Raw genomic sequence first — 26,454 nt, forward strand, 5'->3', positions numbered from 1 at the left:
AGCTCAGTTTCAAATACACTCAGCGTCACTAAACTGTATCCACCCACACACACATTTAGAGCAGCATGCAGGAATTAACTGTACATGCAATGTGTTTTGCAGCAAATTTAAAACAACCGGGCTGGATATGAGATTGAACTCAATTTGCAATGAGTTTGTATAATGATGTGCCTAGGTTTGCTTCGGGTGAAATTTATCAGAGCATTTCAGTGCAGTTAAACCACAGGTATTTTGGTACAGAAAGATCGGTGAGGCAGAAAAATAGATAACCATGCCTGGTAGAAACACCTTGAAAGTTTTTACACTGTGTGTTTAATTAAAAGAGCAGAATTTAATAGCATGAAACACCTCTGGGACAAAACTTTTATTCATACCTTCAAAAAAATCAGAGAGATTTTTCATCAGCAGTCAAGGTAAACAAAATGTTTTCACAAAGGGAAAAAAAAAAAACTCAAATTCACTTATAAATACAGTATAATAAATAAGGTGAATAAATTAGGAAAACACATGTAAGTCACTATCTTTGTCCACTTGTCTTTAAAAAAGCCTCCAAAAAATTCTCTTCAAAAGCAGTCCATGCTATAAACAACAAGATGACTGATTGTCCTTTCAGTCTGATACTGACACCTTCATGGCTCAGGCTTTGAAACCCAGTGTAATGTTCAGTTACAATTCTCTTACACAATAATATAAATGATTTATATAAAATAACACATATGATGGCAAAGCCAGAGAGGTTACTAGTGTCAGTGATTCACTGGGACAAACAAATGAACAGATCCATTTATACATTTCAGGTTCAGGACAAGTTAAGCACACACGTCGATTACCAAAAAAGAACAAGGGACAAGTCAAAATGGCCTTAAAGTTGCCATTAAAACTAAATCTATTTTCCAAATGCATGTTATTGATCTTATTGTGAACTATTCAACCAACTCTATTTACTAAGAACTAACAACAAGTCCCCAACATTTTTTATTTTTCGATAATCTGCTACACTTGGATGTACATCACAAAACAGAAGAAAAGATGTCAATACTTCTGTTTCATGACTTTAAAAAAAGCAAAAATTTGGGTTACAGTGAGGCACTTACAATAGAAGTGAATTTGGCCAATTGTAAAATATAGTAAAATACTCAGTTAATAGTGAAATACCCACTGTTTCAATAGTATAGCCACAAGATGTAAACAACATGCATGTTAACATGATTTTAGTGTGGAAAAAACTGCTTACTAACCTTTTCTGTATAGTTATATTCAACTTTAGAGCTTCATCGCCATGAAAACACAACTCCATGCGTAAACCATTAAAAACTGTAAAAATGAACTTTACAGCTCACATTATACACATTTTAACATAAGAATTAAATTGCTTTTATAAAATTATTAGCTTCACATTTTTACCTTCAAATCCTCCAAAGCCAAAATTATTTTTTGTGGTTGCTATTAACATTACACCACAGGCTGACTGAGCTTAACTTGAATTGAACCCAGAATATTCCTTTAATTATGTTTAAAGCCTTTAGTTTTTGTTTCAATGACACTTATAGATCCTTAACAAACACTTTAGTTAAAGGGAACCCCAGCCAACCCTTCTGTGGCTCTTTATAATCCTCATCCTGCTCCTCTCCCTCAGTCCCTGCAGTCTCGCCCTGCAGACGATAGCCCAGCCTCCTGAAGAAAGCTTCTCCCACCCTGGAAGGGAATGGTACGTGGGCATAGACCCGTCGTATGCCACTTTGCTTTGATTTGGACTCTAGGCCCTGCACCAGCAATCTGCCCAGTCCCTCTCTGCGGTACCAAGACTGGACCACCAGCCTGCAGATCCTACAAACACCGTCCCGACTCCAACCGTCTCTAGCCACGCATCCCATAATCTCCCCGTCAGAGTCCGCAACCCACACCTCTCCAGCAACCCTCGCCCTCTCCTTCAGCTCATCCTCATCCACCTGCTCTCTCTCATTTGTCTTCTCCTTCTCTTTGGCTTTTTTGCGGCGTCTGGATTTCTCCTGGTTGGTGATCAGTTTGGCTCGGCTCGAGAGAGGATTAGGTAGATCTGGCTCAGTGTCTGCGTGGTAACTGCTGCCTATGTAGTCCCAGTACGGCCTGCTGGAGCCCAAGATGCCCACCGATCGTGGGATGGTGAGCTTGAGGTAGATGATGAGAAGGAAGACTGGAATGACCAAGGCCATGATAAAAGAGTGCAGCACACAGCGGAGGATGGAGGACAGGGTGGCCAGCATGAGGAGAGCGAGTGGACGGGTCAGAAGGTGAAGAATCAGGCGGTTCTCCGTTCCCTCACTTCCTTCCTGCAATTAGATGAATTAGATGAGAAAGAGTGATTTGAGAATTGCGACTGCACAATCAATTGTCCACTTATTTCATCATATAGCATCAGCAAAACACAAAACATTATTTACTTGTGCATCATTATTTTGCTTTTCCTCAGTTCCTTCCACTAACCTATGTCCTACATCTGCTGCCTCTATTCCACCCTCTCTCAGACTGCTGGTGCTAACTTCAATTATAACAATGCCTTCACCTCCTTCTAACTGGAAGATTCCCTCCATTTGCCCAGAGTTTGCCCCAACAGCACCTTTAAAACTGCCCCTTGCCCCAGAACCATTGTCCTCATCTTCTATCAGTGCAATCATTTGAACACTGTCCCCTGGCCCTGTGCTTTCATCAATTTTTGTCTCGTCACCAAGCTCAAACACCACATCCTGCCCTTCCAGAGGCACCAAAGCTTGACCCGGGTGGCAAGAAAGGTCGAGATCCTCACCTGGGCCTCCTATGAAGCCTGAGCCTGGTTGAATGTTCTCCTCACCTGGAGATTCTGTTTGGAAATGAAGCACAAATGACTTCTCTACTTCAACATTTCCCTCAGCATTTGCAGTTCCATGCCCTTCACTCTGTCCAGTCCACTCTTGGAGTAAGTTAAGAGAGACCATTTCAGTCTTCTCTTTTCCTGTATCTCCCTCACATTCTCCCTCTGTCTGAAACCGGAGTACATATGACTTCTCTCTTCCCTCACTATTCCCTCCCTCTTCTTCCTGGCCCTCACCTTCAATCTGCAAGACATAAGACTGCCCTGCATCATTCCCTCCCTCCATCTCCACCTTCACCTCCATCCCATCTCCCTGATCTCCATTCTCCATTTCTTTCTTTAGGCACAGAACAAAACGCTCCCTTGGAATTTCTTCAACAGCTTTCGCCTCGACTGGAACACTCTCAGGATCACCACTCAACACAGTGGAACTGCTTGTTAGTGTAGAGTTTTGCGTCACCGACATAATGCTAACTGCAGAGACAGAAGGACTTTCAGGTACTTGGCTAGTGCTGACAGGCAACACAGCCAGTGGATTGTTAGAATTAAGCTGCGGGTACTCTGTCTTTACAGAAGCAGCAGAAGTGGCACTGGATGTCGTAGTAGATGAGGAAGTTGCAGCTGACAACATTAATGGTTGCTTGATTGGTGTGGTCTGAACAGTAGGAGGGGATTTTGGGGTAGCAGCTTTAGGCTTCCGTCCACGTCTAGTTCCACCTTTCCTGCTACGACCGAGGCTTCCTAAAATAGGACGAGCAATCGTCGATGTGCTTTGAGGCTGGGCAGTGATGAGGGGAGCATTATTATTGGTCAAAATAAATCTCTGCTGTGTCTGAACTGGTTGAAATTGCTGAATTTGAGTTTGGGGTGCCGCAAGAACTTGGGGCATTGCCTGAATGGTCTGCATTAAGGGGAGAGTCTGTGGTTCTGAAGGGGTGGGAAGAGTGTTTGTATTGGATGCTGTGGGGACCAGGATCAGACTAGGCTGGTTACCATTGTTGGACTGGCACTGAAGCAGCAGGAAATTCTGTGTCTGTGGAGGTGGTGGGGGAGGAGGGGGTGGTGGAGGAGGAGCTTGCTGTGTTGGAGTGGGATTGGAGAGTGGGATCAGCTGCAGCCCTGAAGTTGTCTGGATCATGAAATAATTCTGTGATGTGTTTGGAGGTATGTCGAGATTTGGGGGTGAAAGAATCAACGTGGAATTGCCATCACTGGGAAACAATGAGGTAAGCCCTCCAGGTACATTCAAGTTTAAATTTATCGTTGCTGTCTCTGAAGCCCCGCTACCTTTAGCCACCTTTCCTGCTTCCTTTGTACACGCTACTGCACCCCCAGAACTGTGAGTTCTCAAGTGCCTCTGCAGGTAGGAGAGCATGACAAACTCTTTTCCGCAGTGTTGGCACTTGAAGTCCTTGCGCGAGGAGTGTGTGCGTAGGTGCAGCTGCAGATTGGATGAGTGGGTGAAGCTCTTGTGGCACTGAGAGCACTGAAAGGGCCTTTCTCCAGAGTGTGTCCGTTCGTGCTGCTTGAGGTTGGAGGTCTGAGAGAAAGCCTTACCGCACACAGAGCAAGCGTGTGGACGTAGGCCAGAATGGAGCTGACTGTGGCGACGGAGACAGCTGGTATTCTTAAAAGACTTGCCACATTCCTGACACACATATGGCCTCTCACCGGTGTGCTGGCGAAGATGGTACTGGTAGTGTGAGCTCCACTTAAAGGTCAGCGGACAGTAGGGGCACTGAAAAGCCCGCACACCTGTGTGAACCTAGATGGGTTGAGAACAATTTTCAAGATGTTTTAGTATTTATCTTGGTTTTTAGCCGATTTAGAAAACATGAACAAAATTGAAAGAAATACTTCACCCAAAATTAAAATTATTCATGAGTAAAGAAACACTGTCAATTGCCATGCACTTAGTTCACCCAAAAATGAAAATTATGTCATTAATTACTCGCCTTCATGTCGTTCCACACCCGTAAGACCTTCGTTCATCTTCAGAACACAAATTAAGATATTTTTGATTAAATCCGATGGCTCAGTGAGGCCTCCATTGCCAGTAAGAAAATTAACACTTTCAGTGCCCAGAAAGCTACTAAAGATATATTTAAAACAGTCCATGTGACTACAGTGGTTCAATCTTAATGTTATGAACCGACGAGAATACTTTTTGTGTGCCAAAAAAACAAAATAACGACTTTTCAACAATATCTAGTGATGGCCAATTTCAAAATACTTCTTCAAAGATTTATGAATCTTTTGTTTCGAATCAGTGGTTCGGATCGTGTATCAAACTGCCAGTCACTTGAACTATTGAAATTACGAAACACTTATGACGTAACAAAGCCTCATTTACTGAAATCACATGACTTTGGCGATGCGAACCACTGATTTGAAACAAAAGATTCGTAAAGCTTCGAAGCAGTTTTTTTTAAATCGCCCATTACTAGATATTGTTGAAAAGTCGGTTTTTTTTTTTTTTTTGGTGCACAAAAAGTATTCTCGTCACTTTATAATATTAAGGTATAACCATTGTACTCACATGAACTGTACTAAATATGTTTTTAACTTCTGGCTATCTGAAAGTGTTAATTATCTTGCTGGCAATAGAGGCCTCACTGAGCCATCGGATTTCATCAAAAATATCTTAATTTGTGTTCCAAAGATGAACGAAGGTCTTACGGGTTTGGAACGACATGAGGGTAAGTAATTAATGACATAATTTTCATTTTTGGGTGAACTAACCCTTTAAATTTCAGTGGAACTTTTAAACTTCAAAAAGAACACAAATGCACCATAAAAGCATAATAAGTGAATAATAAATCACGTTTTATGACTCAAGCGTTATATAGCTTAAGAGATACAAAACGAAATTTAAGTCACTAGTACACTTTCCTTTAGTGAGCTGCTAACTGCTGAAACCAAATCTTTGTGTCTGAGTTGAACTGAATTGGATCAGCCCATAAATTAACGATTTCAGACCTTTTTTTAACCACATCAAATGATTGTGATGTAAAAAATTTTTACCTCAAAAGAACGGTTGGTGCCAAAGAGAACTAGGGTGTATGCCAAGGATGTGTTTTTTTTTTGTTTGTTTTGTGTTTTGCTATTCACAATTTTTTTCTGATATTAATTTCTTATTTTATTTTATTTCTATTACTCACACAAACTTAAAAGACTGTTATGATACTTTCATGGTGACTTTGAAACTTGATATAATTAATAATTATATGAATTCTAAATGCACTGGAAAAAAAATGAGAAGTACATCAAAACATTTACATTTGTGTTCCATGCAATTTATTTTAAAAATTAAATGTAATGAATGTAGCAAATACATCACAGCATTGATTTAATAATGCAACGAATATGTTTTTTAGCATTGCTCTTACGCAGAAACAAATCAATTTGAAAAGCTGCTGTGTTTACCCTTTGGTGTATGGAGAGCAGTGAGGACCTTTTGAAGCTCTTGCCACACTCTGTGCATCGATACGGTCTCTCCCCAGTGTGATCTCTCATGTGGTACCTAAGTCCTGATGAACCTTTAAATGACTTCCCACATTCAGAGCAGCGATAGGGCCTCTCTATAGGGAATAAAAACAGAAATACAGTCATGAGATAAATATCACTCTGTGTGTGACAATGTCTCATGTACTAAATGGGTGTTTATAATACAAAGATTTAAGGTTTTCATATATCAAAAGCTCAAGAACAAATAGCATAAATGTTTAATAAATGAGAATAAATAAACCTCACAGTCAGAGTAGACAGATTTTGAATATAAACCAAACAAATGGTTTAACATCCACTGCAGCACTCTTACCATTATTTGCGGCAGATGTCTTGCTACCTCCACCTCTCTTGCTTCCCTTCCCTGATGCTTTGGCAGATGGCTTAACAGCTCGTCTCTCTCCCTCCTCAGTGACAGCAATTAGACTGACATGGATCTCTCTCTCTCCATCTTCTCCCTCTCTTTTCAAGGAGGGCAGGGGCAGTGAGAGAGAGGGACAGACAATCTCTGCTTCCGCTTCTGCCTCAGCAAGCAGCCTCTGCTCAGGAGTGTGGGAGTGCTGGTGGTTGAGCAGAGAGGAGAGCAGAGGAAAGGAGCGGTCACATGCCGAGCAGTTGAACTGAGAACGCGACTCTGACAGAGCGAGAGGATGGGCCTTTAAAAGAAAGAGATAGTGAGAAATGGAGGTTGTTTCTTAAAAAGCTCTATTCACAAGAGGTTCTTCGGTCTCACCTGAGCCACATGTCTGGTCAGTCCACTGCTGGTCTTGAAACTCTTCCCACAGTAGGCACATTCTGTTGTAGCTTGTGCAGTTGGCACACTGGTCTCAGTGGACATCTGATTCACAGACGCAGTGAAGGTCTGAAGTAGATCATACTGTGCCTGCCCTGACTCATTTCTAACCGCATCCAGGCCAAGTAACTCTGCCCCCTGACCGTTATCTGCAACTGCGGTGGTTTCAACAACCTCTTCAAAGTCTGCCAACAATGGTGTAGCCCCCACCAGTGACACCCCACCTCCCTCAGCCTCTGTGCTATTTTCTGTAACAACCTCTCCACCGCCCGCTGGACCAAGGCTATCTAGGTGTAGAGTCTGATGTGCCTCAAGGTGACTCTGTGTTGAAAATGTCTCATTACAGCTGCCACAGCTAAACAGCAAAACACTAGCACCTGTGTCGGTCTTGCTCATGTGGATATGCTCTGTGCCTGTGACAGAGGAGGAAGTGGGTGTGAGTGTCAGCTGTGGCAGAATGTTCTGATTGGCTGTGCCTGAGGTAGCAGGCGAGGGCGTATTATGGGACAGGAACACCTGTCCGACTCCTCCCTCCTGTCCACCCACAAGGCCCACCATTTCAGAAATGCTCATCCCAACAGTGTTCAAATCCTCCGTCAGCACCACCTCCATCTCTTGAGTTGCTGACTCTGAACAGGCCCCTCCGGACTTCCCAGCACTCTTCCCCTTTCCTTCTACGTGAGAGATGCGATGCAACGCCAAGTTGGATGAATGCGTGAAGCTGCGTCCACAATCCCCACAGAGATACGGACGTTCTCCCGTGTGTACACGCATGTGCTGCCGCAGATTAGTGGACTGACTGAAGGCTTTATTGCAGACATCACAGACGTAGGGCTTGAAGCCCAGGTGTACATTCTTATGGCGACGCAGGCTGCTGGAGTTCTTGAAGGCTTTGGAGCAGCTGTCGCACGGGTACGGACATTCACCAGTGTGCTGGCGGAGGTGATACTGGTAGTGTGAGCTCCATTTGAAGGTCAAAGGGCAGTAGGAGCACTGGAAAGTGCGAAGACCTGTATGCACACTGCGGTGAATCTGGATATATAAACCATGGTGATAGTAAGTAAATGTTAGTATAGTAAAAGTATAGTATGATACTAAGTAAAAGTTGCTAAAATTGTTACATTTGAAGAAAAGTCACCTTTAAGACCAAATACATTCATAAATTCTCACAATAAATGGTTAAATCTACAGTAAGGGTATACATAATAATCTCCAGCCATCAGACGACTAAGAATGCCACTTAAAACATAATAATGAAATAAATGATCAATTTATTATATAAAAATTCTTAATGTTCAGAAGTTTGGGGTCAGTCATTTTTTTTTTTTTGAAAGAAATTAATCCTTTTATTCTGCAAGGAGACATTAAATTGTTTAAAAGTGACTGTAAAGACTTTTAGATTGTTACAAAAAATTATATTTCAAATAAAAACTTTCTATTCATCATCAGAACCCTGAAAAAGTGTTTCTCAGTTTCCACAAAAACATTAAGCTGCACAACTGTTTTTAACATTATTAATAATATTATTGAGCACCAAATCAGAATATTAATAGGATTTCTGAAGGATTCATGTGACACTGAAGACTGGAGTAATGATGCTGAAAATTGAATGCAATTTTTATAAAATATACATTCATAATACATATACATTTATTGTTTTTGAGATTCTTTTCTACCCATTTGGCAATCAAGCTAAAAAATACCATTGTACAGTTCACTACTGGACCACTGACTTATTTATATAAAAAAAAAAAAAAAAAACTACTTACTACTTATTTGTCAAATATAAAAATGTATTCATCTCAGAGGCATAATTTCAGAATTGAGAGGGACAGAGAGGTCAAGAGTAATACAATTTTTTTTCTGACCTTTGTCTAATTGACAGGTTTTATTTTTTCTTATCGCTTTTAATTGTCTAATAAATCAAACACACTGCTGAACAATAACCAATAATGTGTATAGTATATTTGTTCCTATATTGTCCTAATGACAATTTTATGATGGGTTTATGTATAACAAATACTTGTGCATTAAGTCATCATGGATTTAATACAATGTTTAAAAATAGTCATTTTTAAAATCACAGAATAAGGTATTTTATAGTTTTTATACTGTAATAAAGACTATGTCAATTAGCACTGCAATATTTATTGTTCTAAAAATTCCCTGAGCTGGCTTCAAAAACACACTTCAACATAAATAAAACATACATTACATGAGAGTGTTTAGCGCTCCATACTGTTCGCATCGCCTTGCTTTGGGTAAGAATTTAAGTTCCCAGCGTATTCTACGCCCATGATTTATCAACTTTTATTTTAATTAATAAACTGATAATTGACTCCTTTTTATTTCGAGGTGGAACTCATATGAAGGTTATTCAAAGTCGGAATATGGACCATACAGATATATATGGTGAGACTGCTTGAGATTGGTATGGCTCACCTGTAGAAGAGAAGAGCGTTTGAATGCTTTACCACAGTCATCACATTTATAGGGCTTCTCTCCAGAATGAGACCTTAAAAAAAAAAAAAAAACCATACAAACCAATTTTATGAAGTAACAGCATATAATAAAACAAAAAGAGTAGTCAGCACAGAATCACGTCTCACATCTGGTTTTGTGACCTGGCATGTCAACCCATATCTAATATCAGTTGACCTCTCACCTCTGGTGGTATAGTAGGGCAGATGAGCCCTTGAAGGCCTTTGGGCAAATGTTACAGCGATATGGCCTCTCATTGTTATGGCTTCTCTGATGATGTGCCAGTCTGGATGACCACTTAAAACTCTTCCCACAGTCCAAACACTGGAATGGATGCTCTGGGTTTTGAGCCACCGCTGCAACGGGGGGCGATGATGATGTCACCATGTCACCTGTGAGCACGACTGTTACTGAACCTTTACCCCCTTCTTCTCCCCTCTCTCCATCCTCCTCTCCATCCTCTGTGGAGGGGAGGAGGGAAGGAAAGGGAGAGAGGGAGGAGGATGTTTGAGAAGGTAAGAGTTCGGTTTGGACCACCAGAGTAGCAACAGTGTTGGCCATCAGAAAAAGTTGGGCTGTAGTGAAGGGATCTCAGTTTTGCAGTTTTGGTCTAATTATGGCAGCCATAGCTTGCGTTTGATGGAGTTTGGGCCAGTTCTCTCAGATTTCAGCTTGGGAATCTTTTCTGAGGCAGAAAGTCTTCTGTCGTCTTCTTCTTAGTTGATAGAGCTGTACACATTTAAATACATATAATAAATCATAAATCTGTTTATATGTATGCAAAAACTCAAACAATCAAATGCAACTATACATATAATCATGAGTGTAAAGGATAACAAAATAAATAAGCATATCAGATCCTCACATGAAAATGTTTCTCATATGTTTTGTTAAAGGTATTTTAGCTCTCGGTGGAAGCAAGCCAAGTTAGACAGATGTCGACATCAGCTTAAATGACATTTCCTCATACTTAAAAACTATGAATACAAAAAGAAAACATGACCCAGACTACACTTATAATGAGGAGGATAAACACTGTTTGTGCTACGCAGAACATATTTTGTACTTATTTTGCCTTACATGGACATGGAGCAAGTGAAATTCAAGAGATATTTAGAAACCCTCAAACTATCAAGACAAACCTACTGGTCATCTGAACACATCGCAGCAAATCATTCAGTCAGTTTGTGGTAATATTAATGTTTCAAATGCAAAATTCTACTTTTTGGTTTACTTTTCCGCAATACTTTTAGGACTGTAACGTGTCAACGTTTCTGTTCTGATTCTGGATGCTGAAGCAAAAACAGCTGAGAAATACTGATATATTGTAAATAAAAATATATAGTAGCCTAGAGTCTAAATGTCTGAGAATACACAAAAAAACTGGGATTTAAATGTAATGTGAACCTAACCTGTTATAAGATTTTCCATGATACAAAATTGATATATTTAAGATTCTGCCCTATATCTAGGTCGCTAATCAAGTAAATGTGTGACACTGATGTTTTGCACAGACCATCAAGATGTTCTTCCATTGAGTACTTGATGCTCCTTGGATCATTCTCAAATAATGCAACAAACCTGTGGAGTGTCATTAAAGCAAAAACTAAAACTAACCAAAGACATTCTATGAAACTATGAAATTTATGAAACGGTTATGCTAGTAATATAATTTGTGATGAAAATAAATAAATAAATTAGATAACAGATTGCCCCAGAAATTAGAAGATTGCGTGTTATATTGACAATAATTATTTTCCAGGAGTAGTTCCGATCATCAATGTATCTCAGCATTAAACAGACCATCTGAGAATTGATACACCTTCTCCTTTAAAGTTCCTCCTCCTCCTGCTTCACTCCCCCTCCCTCACTCGCTATCTATCTGTGTGTTCCTGCCTTCTTGTCCCAGGGAAATGGGGAAAAAAACTAAACACAAAATGAAGATAAAAGGCTTCAAGTGGCCAAAGCGCACTCACCCTTTAGTTTCTATACAAATCAATAGTGAATCGTTTTATCGGCTGTTTGTTGAATTATTTGTGCTATCTCGATCCGGCCTTATCGAATCCATCTCAGTCTTGTCTTCGTTCCTCAAGCGTCGCAATATTTATCGGAATAAGTATATTATTCCATGCATGTGTTATTCCCCTGGTCCATTGCTGTGAAATGGCCGTTTTTGATGTAATGTTATAAGGCCGAAGTCCGCAGTGCTAGTCCACACAACCTTAACAATAATCTAGAGCACAAACTAACCAGCAGTCGCCCGTCTGTGACCGCCTCTCAGTAAAGTCTTCTGCTATTGGTTCGCTCTGGTTCCCTGTTGGTTCGTCTCATTGGTCAAAAACAGATTATGACGAACTTTTGATTAAAATATACGTACACCGTCCGTAGTTTTGTTTAAAATCCACAGGAAATACACCCGTTAGGTTATTATACAAATCTCTCTCCCTAAATAAGTCTTAATTCTTGATTAGAAACAAAGGAATTTCCTGTTATGCACTGGTTTGGCTCTGCGCAAGGGTTTGTGGGTAATGTAGTTTAGCCCATACGTCATCGCTTGCTCAGTGTGTTTAACGTGCCGTTACACCTATTACAGTAAGAAAATGTTTAGGCCTACTCAAAAGTAAAGAATAGTTGCGTTTTAAAGGTATATTCCCCCATTTTTAATCTTAGCATTCATAATTACATAGCCTTCCCTTTTAGACAACGGACAATAACAAACACGTTTCTAAAATGTACATGTAAATTCCTTTATTGTCTCTCTCACAAGGCACACAATGGAACACAGCCAGTTTTTGCATATTTAGTGCACATACATGTAGCAACTTTCAGTCTATGTAGACACAGAAACAGACCTAAACAGAGATGTTTGGTGGCGAGTAGTATAAAAGTACAAAACACGACAGAAGTCTTGCTTCTGATTAGCGAAAATAAATTATTTGAACATAATAACAATTATAATTATTAATAATATCAATAAATAGTAAATACTGTAACAAAATCCTAAAAAAGAGGGAGGGAAGGGAAAAAATAATGTTAATATTGCAACACATTGATAGAGCACTGGACTTATATTATAGAAAACAATATTATACGTATACACGCATTGTATATACCAGTTTACATTCGGGAACATGTATGTACAGTTTTACAGTACCAAAGTATCACAATACATAGTATTTTAAGGCTTAGGTTGTCTTTTTGCTTGAAATAAAGTTTATCGAAACATGTTCCTGAATCACAGAACCAATAATTAAAAAAACAAACAAAAAAAACAATATAAACCCCAATATGCTGTGCAAAAAATAAAGACAACAACAGAAAAGAAAGACAAGCAAAGTTCAGGTCAGTGCTACTCCTCTCAATCAGCACTGATATACATTACACTCCCAAAATTTTGCTACATCTAGTGGCAGAGAATTGTAACCTAGGTAACAGTAAGAGGAAATTAAATTGTATAAAAATACAATCAGTTTAATAAGAGACAAAAATGAAGCTGTCACGTGTGTGTGTGTGTGTGTGTGTGTGTGTGTGTGTGTGTGTGTGTGTGTGTGTGGTACAATAGAAGCTGAAAAATAAAGGAAAATAAGAAAGAGTACATTTTACTTCTTGACTTGCAAATGAAAGAATGTTGACAATATTGACGTGTATCAAGAAATCAAATAAATATCATCAAATAAATAACTAGTCAATAAATAAATAAATACATAAATAACAAATAGTTCTGAAAAATGAATTGTATAAAAAAGGAAAGGCGAAGGAAGGTTTAAGGTTAAATGGAGCGTCAGAAGCAGGATGTCGACTGGAGTGCACTGTTATTTTCAGATCAGACTCCTTCACTGATCAGGCTTCAGACTGCGACAGGGATGGACTGGGACTAAAAAAATGGGCCTGGGACATACACGGCCCATCACAACCCACCACAATCGCCTACTACAACATCACACAAAGCATTGGGGGATGTTTAAATCTTTCTCACATGATTCATATCACTTTTGTCCAATACGGTGTCAGATGATTTAATGTGACCTAATTTTTTGAGAGGTCATAATTCTATGGCACTACATTTCAGCTGATAGAAAACATCCTAAAATAAAATTGTTGTCTTCCTGGTTCCATATGCAATATTAATAATTATGCATGACTGAAAACGCTGAATTGTGTTAGGCACAGATTCACTTTCATGCTTATACTTGGTTTGGAAGCAAACATCAATGGTGTTTGGAATCATGAGGGTAAATTTCATCTAATAGTTGGGGGACAATAAACAAAATTTCTTAGGAGCAATTTTTGAAGCGGACGCAAATAATACAGCCAAAATTGTACTTGTAAGGATATGTGTAACACAAAGCAATAGTTGTTTAAATATGAGTCAGGTTTATAGGTTCGCTACGCTGTCATATTATAAGTATTAAATTATCTTGCGTCCTCCACATAGTATTTTAGGTTTCGTCTGGGACAGAGAACGTCTCTTACTTAGATATTCAACTGCAGAAAGCCCACTGATCTGCCACTTAACATCATATTGAGCAGAACCAAACACAATGGTAGATCTACAATATTACCATAATATCAGGTCACACATAGGCTTATTGCTATGTTAGTTGTAGTGGGTGACTTACTATCCAACAAGCTACAGTATTAAACAAGCTCCCAAACAAGATAGGTAACGTTATAATCGCTAATATAGCGGACTCTTGGAAAAATAGATCGGTTATCATCATTTTTTTGTCATGGCTAATTTATCAATGTCTCAGCATCATCTGTTTTAAAGAGAAAAGAATCACTTCATCCAATGTTTAAAGTGAATAAAATGGCCTTGACAGCCTACTTACTGGAGTTCCACAACTACTGAAGAACTTTGTTTTCTCCCACCTGACTTGGACCAAGGCACTGTGAGGCAAGGGAAGGGGGACTCGAAATGTTTCTAAACTTAAAACGCTTTTTTTTTTTTTGCCCTGTTTACGTTTGTATTGTTTTACTACTTACGCAATTATGTTAAATATATATCATTATATTATTTACAATACACAGCATTTTTTTAAATAATATTTTTGGGGGGGGGGGCAACCCTCAGATGAGGCAGGTCCTGACCACCCCGACCCCCCTGCGATTTCCGCTTATGGTTGGAATGAGACTGAACAAGAGTAGGTTGTGAATGGGTAGGAGAGAATAAGTTGAAATATTCAACCTTCCTCCTTTCACTCAGATGGGCCGGTCTGACAATATCAAAAGTGTTTTCTATAGTCAACCCAGCCCACTGGGAAAAGTCCCGGTGCTCCCTATGGCCAGTCCATCCCTGGACTGTAATAATGAGTCCCGGCCATTTTTGCTATATTGTAAAGGAGAGTTCACCGCCGATGTTTTTTTTGCTTGAAAATTTTGAGGTTCCTCATGCTGGTAATCTAGATTTAAGGGTAAGGAACACTCGTGAGGCCCAATCACAGAAGAGCCTGAACTGCTGCAGGAGTTCCTGAGAGGACTGAACCACCTCCCAGTGAAAAGCGGGAGTAGGTGGGAGTGAGGGAGAGGGAATGGGGATCCGGGGGGCCTCTGCTCTGGTCATCTGAAATGTAAAAAAAAAAAAGATATTTCCATATAATATAATATAATATAAAATAAATCAATACATAATCAAAAGTTTGGGCCTATAAGATTTTTTAATGTTTTCGAGTCTCTTATGCTCACCAATTAAAATGACAGTTTTCTGTTATATTATATTTTAAAATATAATTTATTGCTGTGATTGCAATGCTGTATTTTTAGAAGCCATTACTCCAGCATCACATGATCCTTCAGAAATCATTCTAATACGTTGATTTGGTGCTCAAGAAACATTTCTCATTATTATAAATGTTGAAAACAGCTGTGCTGCTTAATATTTTTGTGGAAATCATGGAAAACATTTTTTTTTTTAAATTCTACGATAAATAGAATGGTCTATCTTTTGTAACATTATAAATGTTTTTACTGTCACTTTTGATTAGTTTAATGCATCCTGATTAAAATATACATTTTATTCAAATAATACATTGAGTAAAAGTATACATTTATTTTTTTGAAAAATCTTACTGACCCCAAACCTTTGAATTAATATTATATTTTATATTTATATTGCATATGTCTACAATTTATAGGTTTTATAAAAAATAAATAGGCCAATCATGTAACAGTTGTATCATTCGTTGAGAGATGTGTGTCTGAGCATGTACCTGACGCTGTAAGGAGTTTATGAGGATCTTAATGTGGGAGATCATGTCCGTCAACTTTGGTACTGAGCTGTGCTGCTGCTTGCGTGTTATTTTGTTCAGCCACTCAAAATGGTGCTCGAAGGACTTTAAGTCCGCATGGAGCTGAGAAAGAGTAGGCTTGAACTGCAAGAGAGAAAATGAGAAAAAGCCAAAAAGAACATTAGTAAGAGAATTCAGAGCAAAACAACAAGATAATGTCATGGCAAACTATAATAAAAAACACCAAAGAACTACATTGTACAAGCACACAGACAGACACACAGTCCTGGGCCCCGCAATTACGAATTGACCAAGTGGGACCCCTTGCTTGGGACGACTCTGTACTGATAAAGGGTCTGTTTGTCCTCATACACACCTCCAGAGAGGTGAGGTCACCGACTCTGCTGCTGATCGCTGGAAGAGACTTGAACCTGTGGTGATCAATCTCTGCACTAAACACCGGGTCCTTCTGAAAAGAAAGGAAAAAAGATAGAACGGGCATCAATAAAAAGTTAAAAACTGCATATTGCACACATTTACTGAATGGAAACATCATGGCACTTTCCTCTGGTCACACCTAAGTTCTAGATTCCCAACTTTGAACTCCACAACCAAAACACAAGAGTAACAGTTGTGCCAGAAATGAAACGACTGGCATCCACTAGCAGAACCACCACAGAATTACAGGGAACAGCAGTCACCCAGAGTTCCCCGAGCTTTAACTTCTGAACCTAGACAATAAAAGTTCGTGACCTGAAGCCACAGGATGTTTTCTAGAGGAAGAATAACAACATAAGCAATGACTAAGGAGTTTAAAGTGGAATAGACAACACTGGGCTGCAGGGAAACTCCAGGGTCAGGACTAAAAAAAGGTGCCATGACGTATGGCCCGGTCCGTGCCGGGCTGCACTGCCCTCACCTGGCACTAGAGGGAGACAAAAACAAACTCAGGTGTTTGTAAGGTATCATAAGGGGCAAAGAGTGACCCTAACTTGCTCTCGTAGGTGTTTAGACAGTGCGTTACAACATCCATGGTTCCTAATGTGGCCGCCACGTGAATAAAGCAAAGACTGTTTACAAGTCATCCAAAGGGTTGTTTGTGGGCGCTAATGAGTGCTGATAAAATGACAGGTGTAATGCGTCCTTTGCGTCTTTGAAACCCCAACAGAGGAGGAAAACAACATCGCCAACCAATCAGAAGTCAACGTGACGAAAACAATAGCGTGCTCAAGCCAGCTTTCCGTCGCCACTCTTGCACTGTTTGGAATGATGTGTTTTTTCCTTGATTTGTTGTTGTTTTTGTGCTCCCTCAGCTCTATTTTCTCTACGTAGGCTCGTAGTATCAGCCCAATGATGACACATCCATCCTTTACCTCAGAGTCCATCTTAGTGGGACTATCATCACACACATGAGCACTTGTTGTGCGTCTCTGATCCAGAGCGTTCTCTGATCTCTTTATCTCCTGGGTCGCCTGTCCCCTTCTCCCCCCACCCTCTCCGTTTGGATCATGACCTCACTCGACTGATTCTTGTGCCCTACCTCCTCCTGTCTTCCTGAATGCAAATACGGGAATGTGATAAATCGGAGTGATTTTTATCAGGACACTTTGCTGTGGAGACCGAAAGCTAAACAAGCAGCCCCACACCTACACAGACCACAACTATTTACAACATGCACACTCTCACCGGCACGCACACACGGTCATACAAACATCGCATGTATACACACTCTCACCACCTCACACAAGTAACAGTAACACATTCTGTACATACACGCACACAGAGTTTTATAGCTTTCTTGTGGGGACTTTCCGTCGACTCCCATTCTATTTTTCTTTCCTAGCCTTGACCCCTGTAAAGTGGAACTCCATGCAAGAAGAAAAGAAACCAAAATAAATGCTTCATGTCATTGAAAAACTAACAAAATGTTTTTCAAAGTGTGTCGGGCCCTTTTGTCACCAGTGGGGTCTTTGATAGAGTTCTCTGCTGTAACATCTGGTGCACATACACAAGGCGGCAGACGCAAAACACCCTTATATACAACACGCACACACACACACTCGCAACCAACCATTATTGTGTCTAATTGAAGCAAAGAGCTGGAGGAGGTGGCATGTGATTAAGTGATGGATTCAGATCTAGACAGGTGATTCTCTGTGCTGAAAGGAAAATCTTTTCTTGTTCGAGATGAGTAATGGTTTGAGTTAGCTTGACGCTGTACACATAATCTCAATGTAAACTGGAATGAAAGACCATGCAGGGTCAACAGAACAGCAAAAACACATCTTAAGGGGGTAGAAAAGTAATTCTGTCATCATTTACTCTCTCGTGCCATTCCAAAACGGTATTTCTTCATTGCAAAACATACAAAAAAGATATTTTGAAGAATGACATTTTGAAAAAGCTTTAATTTTTATAGTAATTTTTAGTAATTTTGTTATATCCCTTATTTCAGTTTTAGTTTTCATTTCAGTTAGTAATTTTAGTACTTCATCTTAAACTGATTTAAGTTTTTCATCTAAATTTGATATTTAGATTTTATTTCAATTAAAGATGTACCCATTTACAACACTGGACCCATTTACTTCTATTGTACTGTACGGACAAAAAATATCAAAATATCTTATCTTATATCTTAGTAAGTCATACAGGCAACATGAGGGTGAGTAAATGATGACTGAATTTTCATTTTTGGGTGAACTATCCCTTATAATATGAACCCCAAGGATCTGTAATCGTACCCTAACAAATGATCAAGCCTCACACTATGCCATTAAGCTGTACATCTGTTAACATTTTCATTTACAGTGGAACTACATAGAAGGCAGCACTGTACTTTTCACCTTTCTGTGCCACGTGCTTCACTCATGCTGGTAAACAGGACCTCCAAGTAACCATGGGAACAAGGATCTGTTTATGTTTCCAAGGTAGGAAAGGGAAGCCTCGGAGAGGTGAGGGGGGCAATGTGGGTTCAAGACCCTCAAAGTACAGATCTCCATCACATAGCAACCACAAAAACCCAACTAAAGCCCACAGCATTTTGCTCTCGGATGGTCTGAGCGCTGGCTATGAGCACAAGGCTCGTTCTGAGCCTCGCAGATCTTGTTTACCCCCCATCCCGTAGGTTCAGGCTCATTAGGTTTAAAGCTTACGAATGTTACATTGCAAGCTTTGATGGAGTCTGGGATGTTGGCCCTGCTGCTGGGCCTGAATCCAGGGATCTGTTTTTTTTAGTCAGATAGAGGCTACAGTAATGAGCCTTATCTGCTCCCACATGGACTCAAAGCTACCGCAATCTGCTATCTCAGCTCTAATATGAGCCAGCTGAATGAAAAGCCGATCGACGGGTGTGTGCGTATGTTTGTGTGTGAGCGAAAGCATGAGAGATAAGCCAATTCCTGTCCACAAATCTTTGCAAGGAGCATTATTATAGCCCAGCTGTTCAGAGGCTGGAGATCAAGATCTGATCATCATCAGCATCTCTGAGTACAGTGTGAGCTTCCTCTCCTGGTGTCACAGCATATCAACTCACCAGTAGATCCTGAGTCAGCTTCAGAAGGTGTCTGGTCTGATTGGTCAGCTTGTCAAAGTCGGTTTGGATCCGCCGGGGGTGGGCAGGAAAGGCAGATGCTAACAGATGCAGTTGAGCCAACAGCAGCGAGAGGAGCAGCGATGAGGAGGAGTCACCCAGCACTGCGGAGGAGAGCAAATCATTGATGCACAGCTACAAACAACACTCCAATACGTCCCACAAGCCCGTGCCACTCTTACAACGGGACCGTGTTTCCACACGTCCAAAAAGCATATCAATATTCTCAGCCAGAGGACACTTCTTTCATCTTTTTGGGAGAAGGTTGCATCATACTTAGAAGAAGAAGAGGTCCGCTGAAGCTGCAATACGCCCTGAGCGAGTAACACTTGATCCATTATTACTGTCGACATGATAAATGCTTCTCTAATGAACTAACCGCGAGCGCCCCAAGCCATTATCCTGTCAAACTAACTTTACCCATTAACACCAACACCCCGAACAGGTTTCCATCCAAAAGTCCCGCATTTATAAATCACATTTAAAGGTTTGACAGTTCAATAAGTCCTTAGGGATGCTGACAAGTTACATACTAGGCGACAGAGAGCGTTTTAATAACAAAAGGCGATTAGATGAGTTAATGCAACAAGTGTCAATCGCAACACTGGAAACAGCAAATTAGTGACGGTGATTAAAAAAAAGGAAAAACAGAGCGAATATATAAACAATTTGACACTTACATTTCATATTTGTCCAGGTCCTTGTTTTATAAGGCAGATATGTTGCAAATAAATACGCAGAAAAATAAATAAATAAATAAACAAAAGTATAAAATGAATAAATAAATGAAGCTCCAGATGTTGTCACGTGCTCCAAAGTTCGTCTCTCTCTCTCAGTATCCGCGCGAACGGCTCGCGACAGTAGTTTACAGAGGAAGAGCGTGAGGTGAGGAGGAAAATGAATGAATGACAGAAGTGCAGAAATAACGAGAACAAGAAAACCGTACCAAAACCTGACTGTGTCCAGTCCCAATAGTTGTTTAGTTTTAACAAACGCGAGTGAGGATGGAAAGATACACGGCGAGGGTCAGAGAGGTGTATGGAGGGAGAGACAGAGAGAGAGAAGGATGCGAGGGTAAGTCTAATTTTTAGCGAAGTGAAATGTTTAGGCTTGTTTAAAACTTCCTTTATAAAGACGGGGGTATGACACATCCTGAGTCACCACTTCATTCATAAAAACACTCGCACACACACACACACACACTCACATACACATACAGACACACACTCGCCTTCTCAGAGCGCGCTTCCCGCCCCTCGGCACTGTCTCCTTTTGCGAATTTTTGAAAGAAGAAAAAAAAAAGAAGTTTCTGTTGTTTTTATTTTTTTCCTCTGGCAATATCATTTTCTCTAGCTCTGTCTGTCTCTGCTATCTCTCTTCCTCTGCTACGCGATCTATGGCAATCAAATCGTCCATCTCTTTATCTTTTCATCTGCAGATCTCTTCCCCTCCGTCCCTCTATCACTGCAAAAGTTTAAAAAGCCCATTGTTTCATTTTATATCTGTCAATCTGAGTTTCATAACTCTCCCGGTTTGTCTTTCTCTCAGCCCCGTTATATTAGGAATAAATAAATACATTATTTGCATAATGTAATGTAAAGGGGGGAAGCTGCATTGCGCATATTTACCATACACACCTATTCAAACTTCACTCCTGAGACAGCAGTCTGTTATTTCCACCCTTTTCGTTCGCTGACGCTCCCCCTTATTTCTCTCCAGGGTAAAGGAAAGAGTGAGAGAAGGAATAAAAGAGAAAGGTGTTGCATAGTAAGGCCTGTAAGTGTTGCATAGTAACAGTTAGGGAACTTGCAGAGCATTAGCACTAACCCTTCAAGATGAAAAAGAGAGGCAGGCAGAGTTAGAGAGAGAGGGAGAGAGAGGGGGAAGGTTAATTTAGCATATACAGAAACCAGTGCACGGCGCTGGAAACACGGAGTCACATGCAATAAAGCATAGCACAGTGTTGCAACAGAAGCAGAGAGGAGTTTCCAGACAGAGAGAGAAAGTATGGCTGAGGGGTTAATGCACCTTAAACACACATGCGGCATTAATAGCTGACCTTTCCAGATTCACGAAAAGTAAAGAAAATCTCACTCAGGGGTGTAGGAACGACACTAAAAGTGTGAGAGGGGGGACACGTTAAAGTATGGGAATGATTATCTAACAAAAAGTGGGGGAATACTATGGCACAGTAAAGGCACTGGGGTTTAAATCTGGCCTGCATCCAAAACTCATTCAATCCTCCATTTTCTTAGATGGGTCATGGGTCAAATAAATGACAAATAACACAATAAAGAAAAGGAAAATCTTTAAAACATTTACTCAACACATTCCAAGCTACATCAGAATTAAAAGTATTGGTTTCATATAAAAATTGTATACTATTTTTCATGAAGTTTACATTTAACAACAGCATGTTCAATGAAACATCACCCCCAGTTTTGATGGTCGCAGCATCCTCACTCACACTTATGTATGCAAAAAGCACTGTTCACACACAGCCATTCATTTTCCCACTCTCTCATACACTCGCATACATACACACATGGGGTGTGTGGAGGTAATGTGGTTGCAGGGTCACATTCTGGTTTTGTTGGGTCAGCCGTAAAGAAGAAAGGGAGGAGAGAGGAAGAGATGGAAGGAAGGGAAATGGATGAGTGTGCAGGAGCGATGGAGGGATGGAGGGAGATATTGACACACTCGCTCTTTTAATTTCCCACATCAAAGGGCTGTTTGAAGACACAGCTGGGAAAAGAATAAAAGAAAGAGTGAAGTTAGTCACTCACCGACTCTCTCTGCCTGCATGCCCTGATGGGGGTCTCTTGGGTGGTTGTTGGTGAGTCTGTTTAAGTCCCTAATCCAAAGGGCGTGTGTGTCTGATTATGTGCGGGGGTGTTTTAGCGGGTTATACCAATCAGCGGTGATTGCTCTGCTGTATGCGTGTGTATGTGAGTGTGTGGTCCTGATGTTCAGTCCGTCACATCACCGAACGCACCAGAGGAAAGACCGGTAGTCTGAGCTCGGTAGTCACAAACCTCACAGACATTACACCAACTCCCACACACTCCTCGATCACGGGGGAAGTGAGACACAGGTGGGGAGCAATAAGTGTCCAGACATCCTGGTACCTCATTACTGTAATATCCCCCATTATGAGACACACACACACACATTCATTATGTCCACGTTCACACGCTGCCAGATCTCCCCTCCTGAAATACACATACACGGCAGCACGCAATAATACACACACTGTTTCATTGGCCAACACGCTCACAAACTTAGAAATGGTTTTTGTTGTCTTTTTTAATAGCTTCCTTTGATGTATCAGCACCCTAGGCGAGAGGGCAGAAGCTTAATTGGAACAATTATGGCGCTAATGAATTTCAACAGGTGGTTAAAATGCTGAGTTTAAGAACTACTGTTGAAAAGCTGTTTTTTTTTTCCTCATGAATGGGCAGCAGGCTTAGTGAGACTGATGGTTAAACTTACGAGAATGAAACTTAAAACGTCTAAAGAGAGTAGATTCTTTTCAGTTTCAGTTCACAGATAATGCTTATCTAGTGCGTGAACGGTGCAAATTTTTTTTTTTAAAGGAACAGTTCACACAAAACTTATTATTGTGTATGACTTTCTTTTGTTTGTAAAACACAGAAAAAAAAAGTTGTTTAGCAGAATGTCCTTGTTGCACTTTACCATACAATGAAAGTGAAATATGTGAAGAGTGAGTTAAAAGTGTAAAAATAGAGGAGACGAGTAACTTAGGCTATGTTCAAGACTGTCAGTCCAAACATCAAAAAAATAAAAAAATAAAAAATAAAAATAAAAAATCACATGAAATGCGATTTTTACAAATCCATTTCAAGCTATTCATATGTGGTTTGAAATCCTATTCAAATCGCATTTCTAGAAATCCGTTTCAGTCTGACTGCTCTGATCGAATTTCACATGCTGTGACTTTCTCATGCCACGTAAAACGTAAACGTCAGACGCTGTTATAGGAAACATGCTGAAAGTCGCTGTAGAAACAAGGTTGTGTTGTTGCAAACTGCCAGACGAGCAGAAAATGAAAATATAAATGAGACATGTTTTGAGACGCAGTAGTCCAGCGCGGCAGCTCCATGTTGTGGTTGTTGTTTTTGGTGTATACCTACTAACACAATATCATTGCCATAGAAACCAATGCAGATATTCGGGAAAACGAAAGAGTGGCGTGGGACACAAAAATCGGATCTGAACAGTTGCGATACACAATGTGGACAGTCAATAATTTTAGATAAGATTCCAATTGGATACACAAATATTCGGATTGAGACTGACAGTGTGAACATAGCCTTAGATTGCAGATTGATAATATACAACAATGACAGTAAAATAATGCAATAAACATGAACTAAATAACAGAAAATGTAACACAAAACACCATAATATACATTACTGATAACAAAGGTAAGAAGAAACTAAATTATTTATATAAAGTATATTCATATGTGATGTGTCATGCAGGAACTTCTTGGAACATCCTTTACTGTTTATCACCATAAAATATAAATTAATTAATTAAATTAAGCAGTACTTCATAGTTTTTACTTGAAAAAAAAACATATTTGACAGTATTTTACAGTAAAACTATAATGTGAATAATGCAAATAACCAGTTTTTTTTCCCCTGTATCATTTTACTGTACAAATTACAGACATTTATTACAGTTGTAGTAAAGTGTAGTTTTTTCATATGGCACTAGTAAAGCTGAAGTCATAGATTCGGTTCCCTGGGAATGTATGCCATGAACTGATAAAATGTATACCTGCAATGTATACATATACATATGCAATGAATACATTTAGATTAAAGCACCTGCCAAATTCATAAATGTAAGTAAAATATTTTTAAAGAATTTAGGTCATATCAAGTCTGCACTTACTTGGTAACATTTGATAATCTTTTGCACTGCATTCATAATCATAATCACTCTTTCATTTCCCAAGCCAAAACCTCAAAGCAGTTCACCATAATTCATTTGGATATAGTCTAGTTTGTTTTTTACTGCCAAGCTGCATGTGCAATTACAACCATTATTTGTGGAACCATTTAGTTTTCACTCATTTAGAAATGCTGCATGTTTTAGTTTAACAATGTGTGTGTTGGGAATGAATAAGTATAAGTTTATTAGTCAGTGTTACGGATCAAGTTTCTACCAGTCTAAATAGGAAATAACATGACTTGATAAAAGTGAGGATGTTTAAATTACTCAGCAGTAAAATAAATCAAACTTTGTTTAATATTCTGTTCTCCAGTGTTTCGGGCCATATAATTATGATTGTTACGTGCAGGACTGCATATCGCCACCTCAGTCATGAACACACACACACATGTTGGGTTTTCATGTTTTATGGGGACATTCCATAGACATAATGATTTTTATACTGTACAAACTGTATATTCTATCCCCTAACCCTAAACCTATCACAGAAAACTTTCTGGATTTTTACATTTAAAAAAAAAAAAAAAAAAAAAAAAAATTTTGTATGATTTATATGCGGTTTTCCTCAAGGGGAACAAAAAATGTCCCCACAAGGACAAGGATTTTGGATATTGCCATCTTTGTGGGAACATTTTGTTCCCATAACGTATGGTATACTTGAACCACACAAACACACACACACACACACACACACACACAGACAATATCAATAGTTGGCAGAGCATCATATGACACTAAATACCTGCAAAAGCATGATCTGATATAATTGAATCATTTCTCTAAACCCCGAAGGGAATTTCAGAGGTGTTGAGAAAGAAATAAGGAAAAAAGAGTGAGAGTGACTGCAGATGAATGTGTGTGCGTGTGTGGGAGGATGTATAAATACAGTGAAAAAGACAGATAATTCTTATGACAGACAGGATGTTGTTCATGTCCTTTGACCCTCGCTAACTGCTCCCACTCTTTGTATGGCAGAGAAGAAAGAGGTGTGTCCTGACCAACCACGATCTGGCAAGACCCCTTCACCTTTCCCAACCCGTGCACCCCTCTACAGACGTCAGAGAGCAACTGAGTGTGTTAATGGCTCTATGGGAAAGCAAAAGGGGGGAGAGAGAGAAAGAATGACACACCGCAGGAAGATAATCATTGGGCAATAAAATGACGTCTCAGAATCTTTCTCACAATGCAGCAAACACTAGCATGTACGAACACACGTGCACAGGAAACCACACACACACACACAACACTGCTGGATTACACCTCTGCCAAATGATATTCAGTCACATGGAGGAGAACAGTAAATCTGTTGTATACAAGCCAATAAGTACACTAGGGCTGTATAAAATTATAGATTTTCTGATTAATCTTAATTTGATTTTTAAAAGATCTATCTTTTGCTTTATGCCTCTGTTTAACAGAGTCTGAATTAAATATGATAAAATAACAAAGGGTGTGTATGAGAAAATAATGGCAAGACACTTCTCTCTATTTAGTTGCACTTGTAGGCTCATATAGCATGAGCAGTGTAGTTTAATTCACATTCAAATGACTCTTATGAACTGTTTTTTGTTAGTGAATCAAAACATAGCTCGGCCAGCATAGTCCAGACCAGATCATAAAGAAATGACTCCTTTGAGTTGGTCATTTGAATAATTTAACATTTCATTTTTTGGTTGAGTTGATTATTACATCTGTCAAATAAACAGAAATTGAATTGCACAGTTCAATTGTTGTCTCTTTAAAGGGATAGTTCACCCAAAAATGAAAATTATCCCATGATTTACTCAACCCCAAGCAATCCTAGGTGTGTATGACTATCTTCTTTCAGACGAACACAATCAGAGATATGTTTAAAAATATCCTGGCTCTTCCAAGCTTTATAATGGTATTGAATGGGGGCAAGATTTTTAAGCCCAAAAAATGCAACCATCCATCATAAATATAATCCATACAATTCCAGGGGGTTAATAAAGGCCTTCTGAAGGGAAGCGATGGGTTTTTGTAAGAAAAATATCTGTATTTAAAAAGTTTATTAACTATATTAAC

The 26,454-nt window shown here is 39.6% G+C and overlaps 3 protein-coding genes across 4 annotated transcripts in view; all 3 read right to left on the reverse strand.

Annotated features, from left to right (window-relative positions):
* Window positions 1-349: 349 nt before the first annotated feature.
* Window positions 350-2,315, reverse strand: nat14 (N-acetyltransferase 14 (GCN5-related, putative); the record flags this gene model as incomplete). The annotated part of the gene is made up of 1 exon (XM_051865942.1): window positions 350-2,315. A coding segment is annotated over one exon (771 nt), but the record flags the coding sequence as incomplete, so codon positions are not given.
* Window positions 2,306-11,897, reverse strand: znf628 (zinc finger protein 628). The gene is made up of 7 exons (XM_051864455.1): window positions 11,585-11,897; window positions 9,793-10,337; window positions 9,570-9,642; window positions 7,068-8,159; window positions 6,648-6,990; window positions 6,254-6,408; window positions 2,306-4,592 (listed from the first exon to the last, which is right to left on the reverse strand). Exons 2-7 carry the CDS (start codon window positions 10,167-10,169, stop codon window positions 2,385-2,387), a joined length of 4,248 nt encoding a protein of 1,415 aa, XP_051720415.1. The 5' UTR covers window positions 10,170-10,337; window positions 11,585-11,897; the 3' UTR covers window positions 2,306-2,384.
* Window positions 11,898-12,341: 444 nt separating this feature from the next.
* The window catches only part of il11a (interleukin 11a), a 134,364-nt gene continuing 120,251 nt past the window's right edge, over window positions 12,342-26,454 (reverse strand). Inside the window, exons 1-5 of one of the 2 annotated variants that reach the window (XM_051864493.1) lie at window positions 20,105-20,892; window positions 19,368-19,528; window positions 16,212-16,304; window positions 15,818-15,979; window positions 12,342-15,171 (exon numbers count right to left, since the gene is read on the reverse strand). In XM_051864493.1, the coding sequence (XP_051720453.1) occupies window positions 14,998-15,171; window positions 15,818-15,979; window positions 16,212-16,304; window positions 19,368-19,528; window positions 20,105-20,111 (597 nt within the window). In that variant the 5' untranslated portion in view covers window positions 20,112-20,892 and the 3' untranslated portion in view covers window positions 12,342-14,997. Of the gene's footprint in view, window positions 15,172-15,817; window positions 15,980-16,211; window positions 16,305-19,367; window positions 19,529-20,104; window positions 20,893-26,454 lie in introns of those variants that run through there. The other variant, XM_051864494.1, reaches the window with a different exon arrangement.

Source organism: Ctenopharyngodon idella, chromosome 16 (assembly GCF_019924925.1).
Source record: "Ctenopharyngodon idella isolate HZGC_01 chromosome 16, HZGC01, whole genome shotgun sequence".
NCBI lineage: Eukaryota > Metazoa > Chordata > Actinopteri > Cypriniformes > Xenocyprididae > Ctenopharyngodon > Ctenopharyngodon idella.

Excerpts from the sequence above, each read along its gene's own strand:
- znf628 (XM_051864455.1), bottom strand. The coding sequence starts at position 10,169 with ATGGCCAACACTGTTGCTACTCTGGTGGTCCAAACCGAACTCTTACCT. Across the intron at positions 9,643-9,792 it reads GCCCTACTATACCACCAGAG|GTCTCATTCTGGAGAGAAGC; the intron begins GTGAGAGGTCAA and ends TTTTTTTTTAAG. Across the intron at positions 4,593-6,253 it reads TGCTCTCCATACACCAAAGG|GTTCACACAGGTGTGCGGGC; the intron begins GTAAACACAGCA and ends CAACCCATCTAG.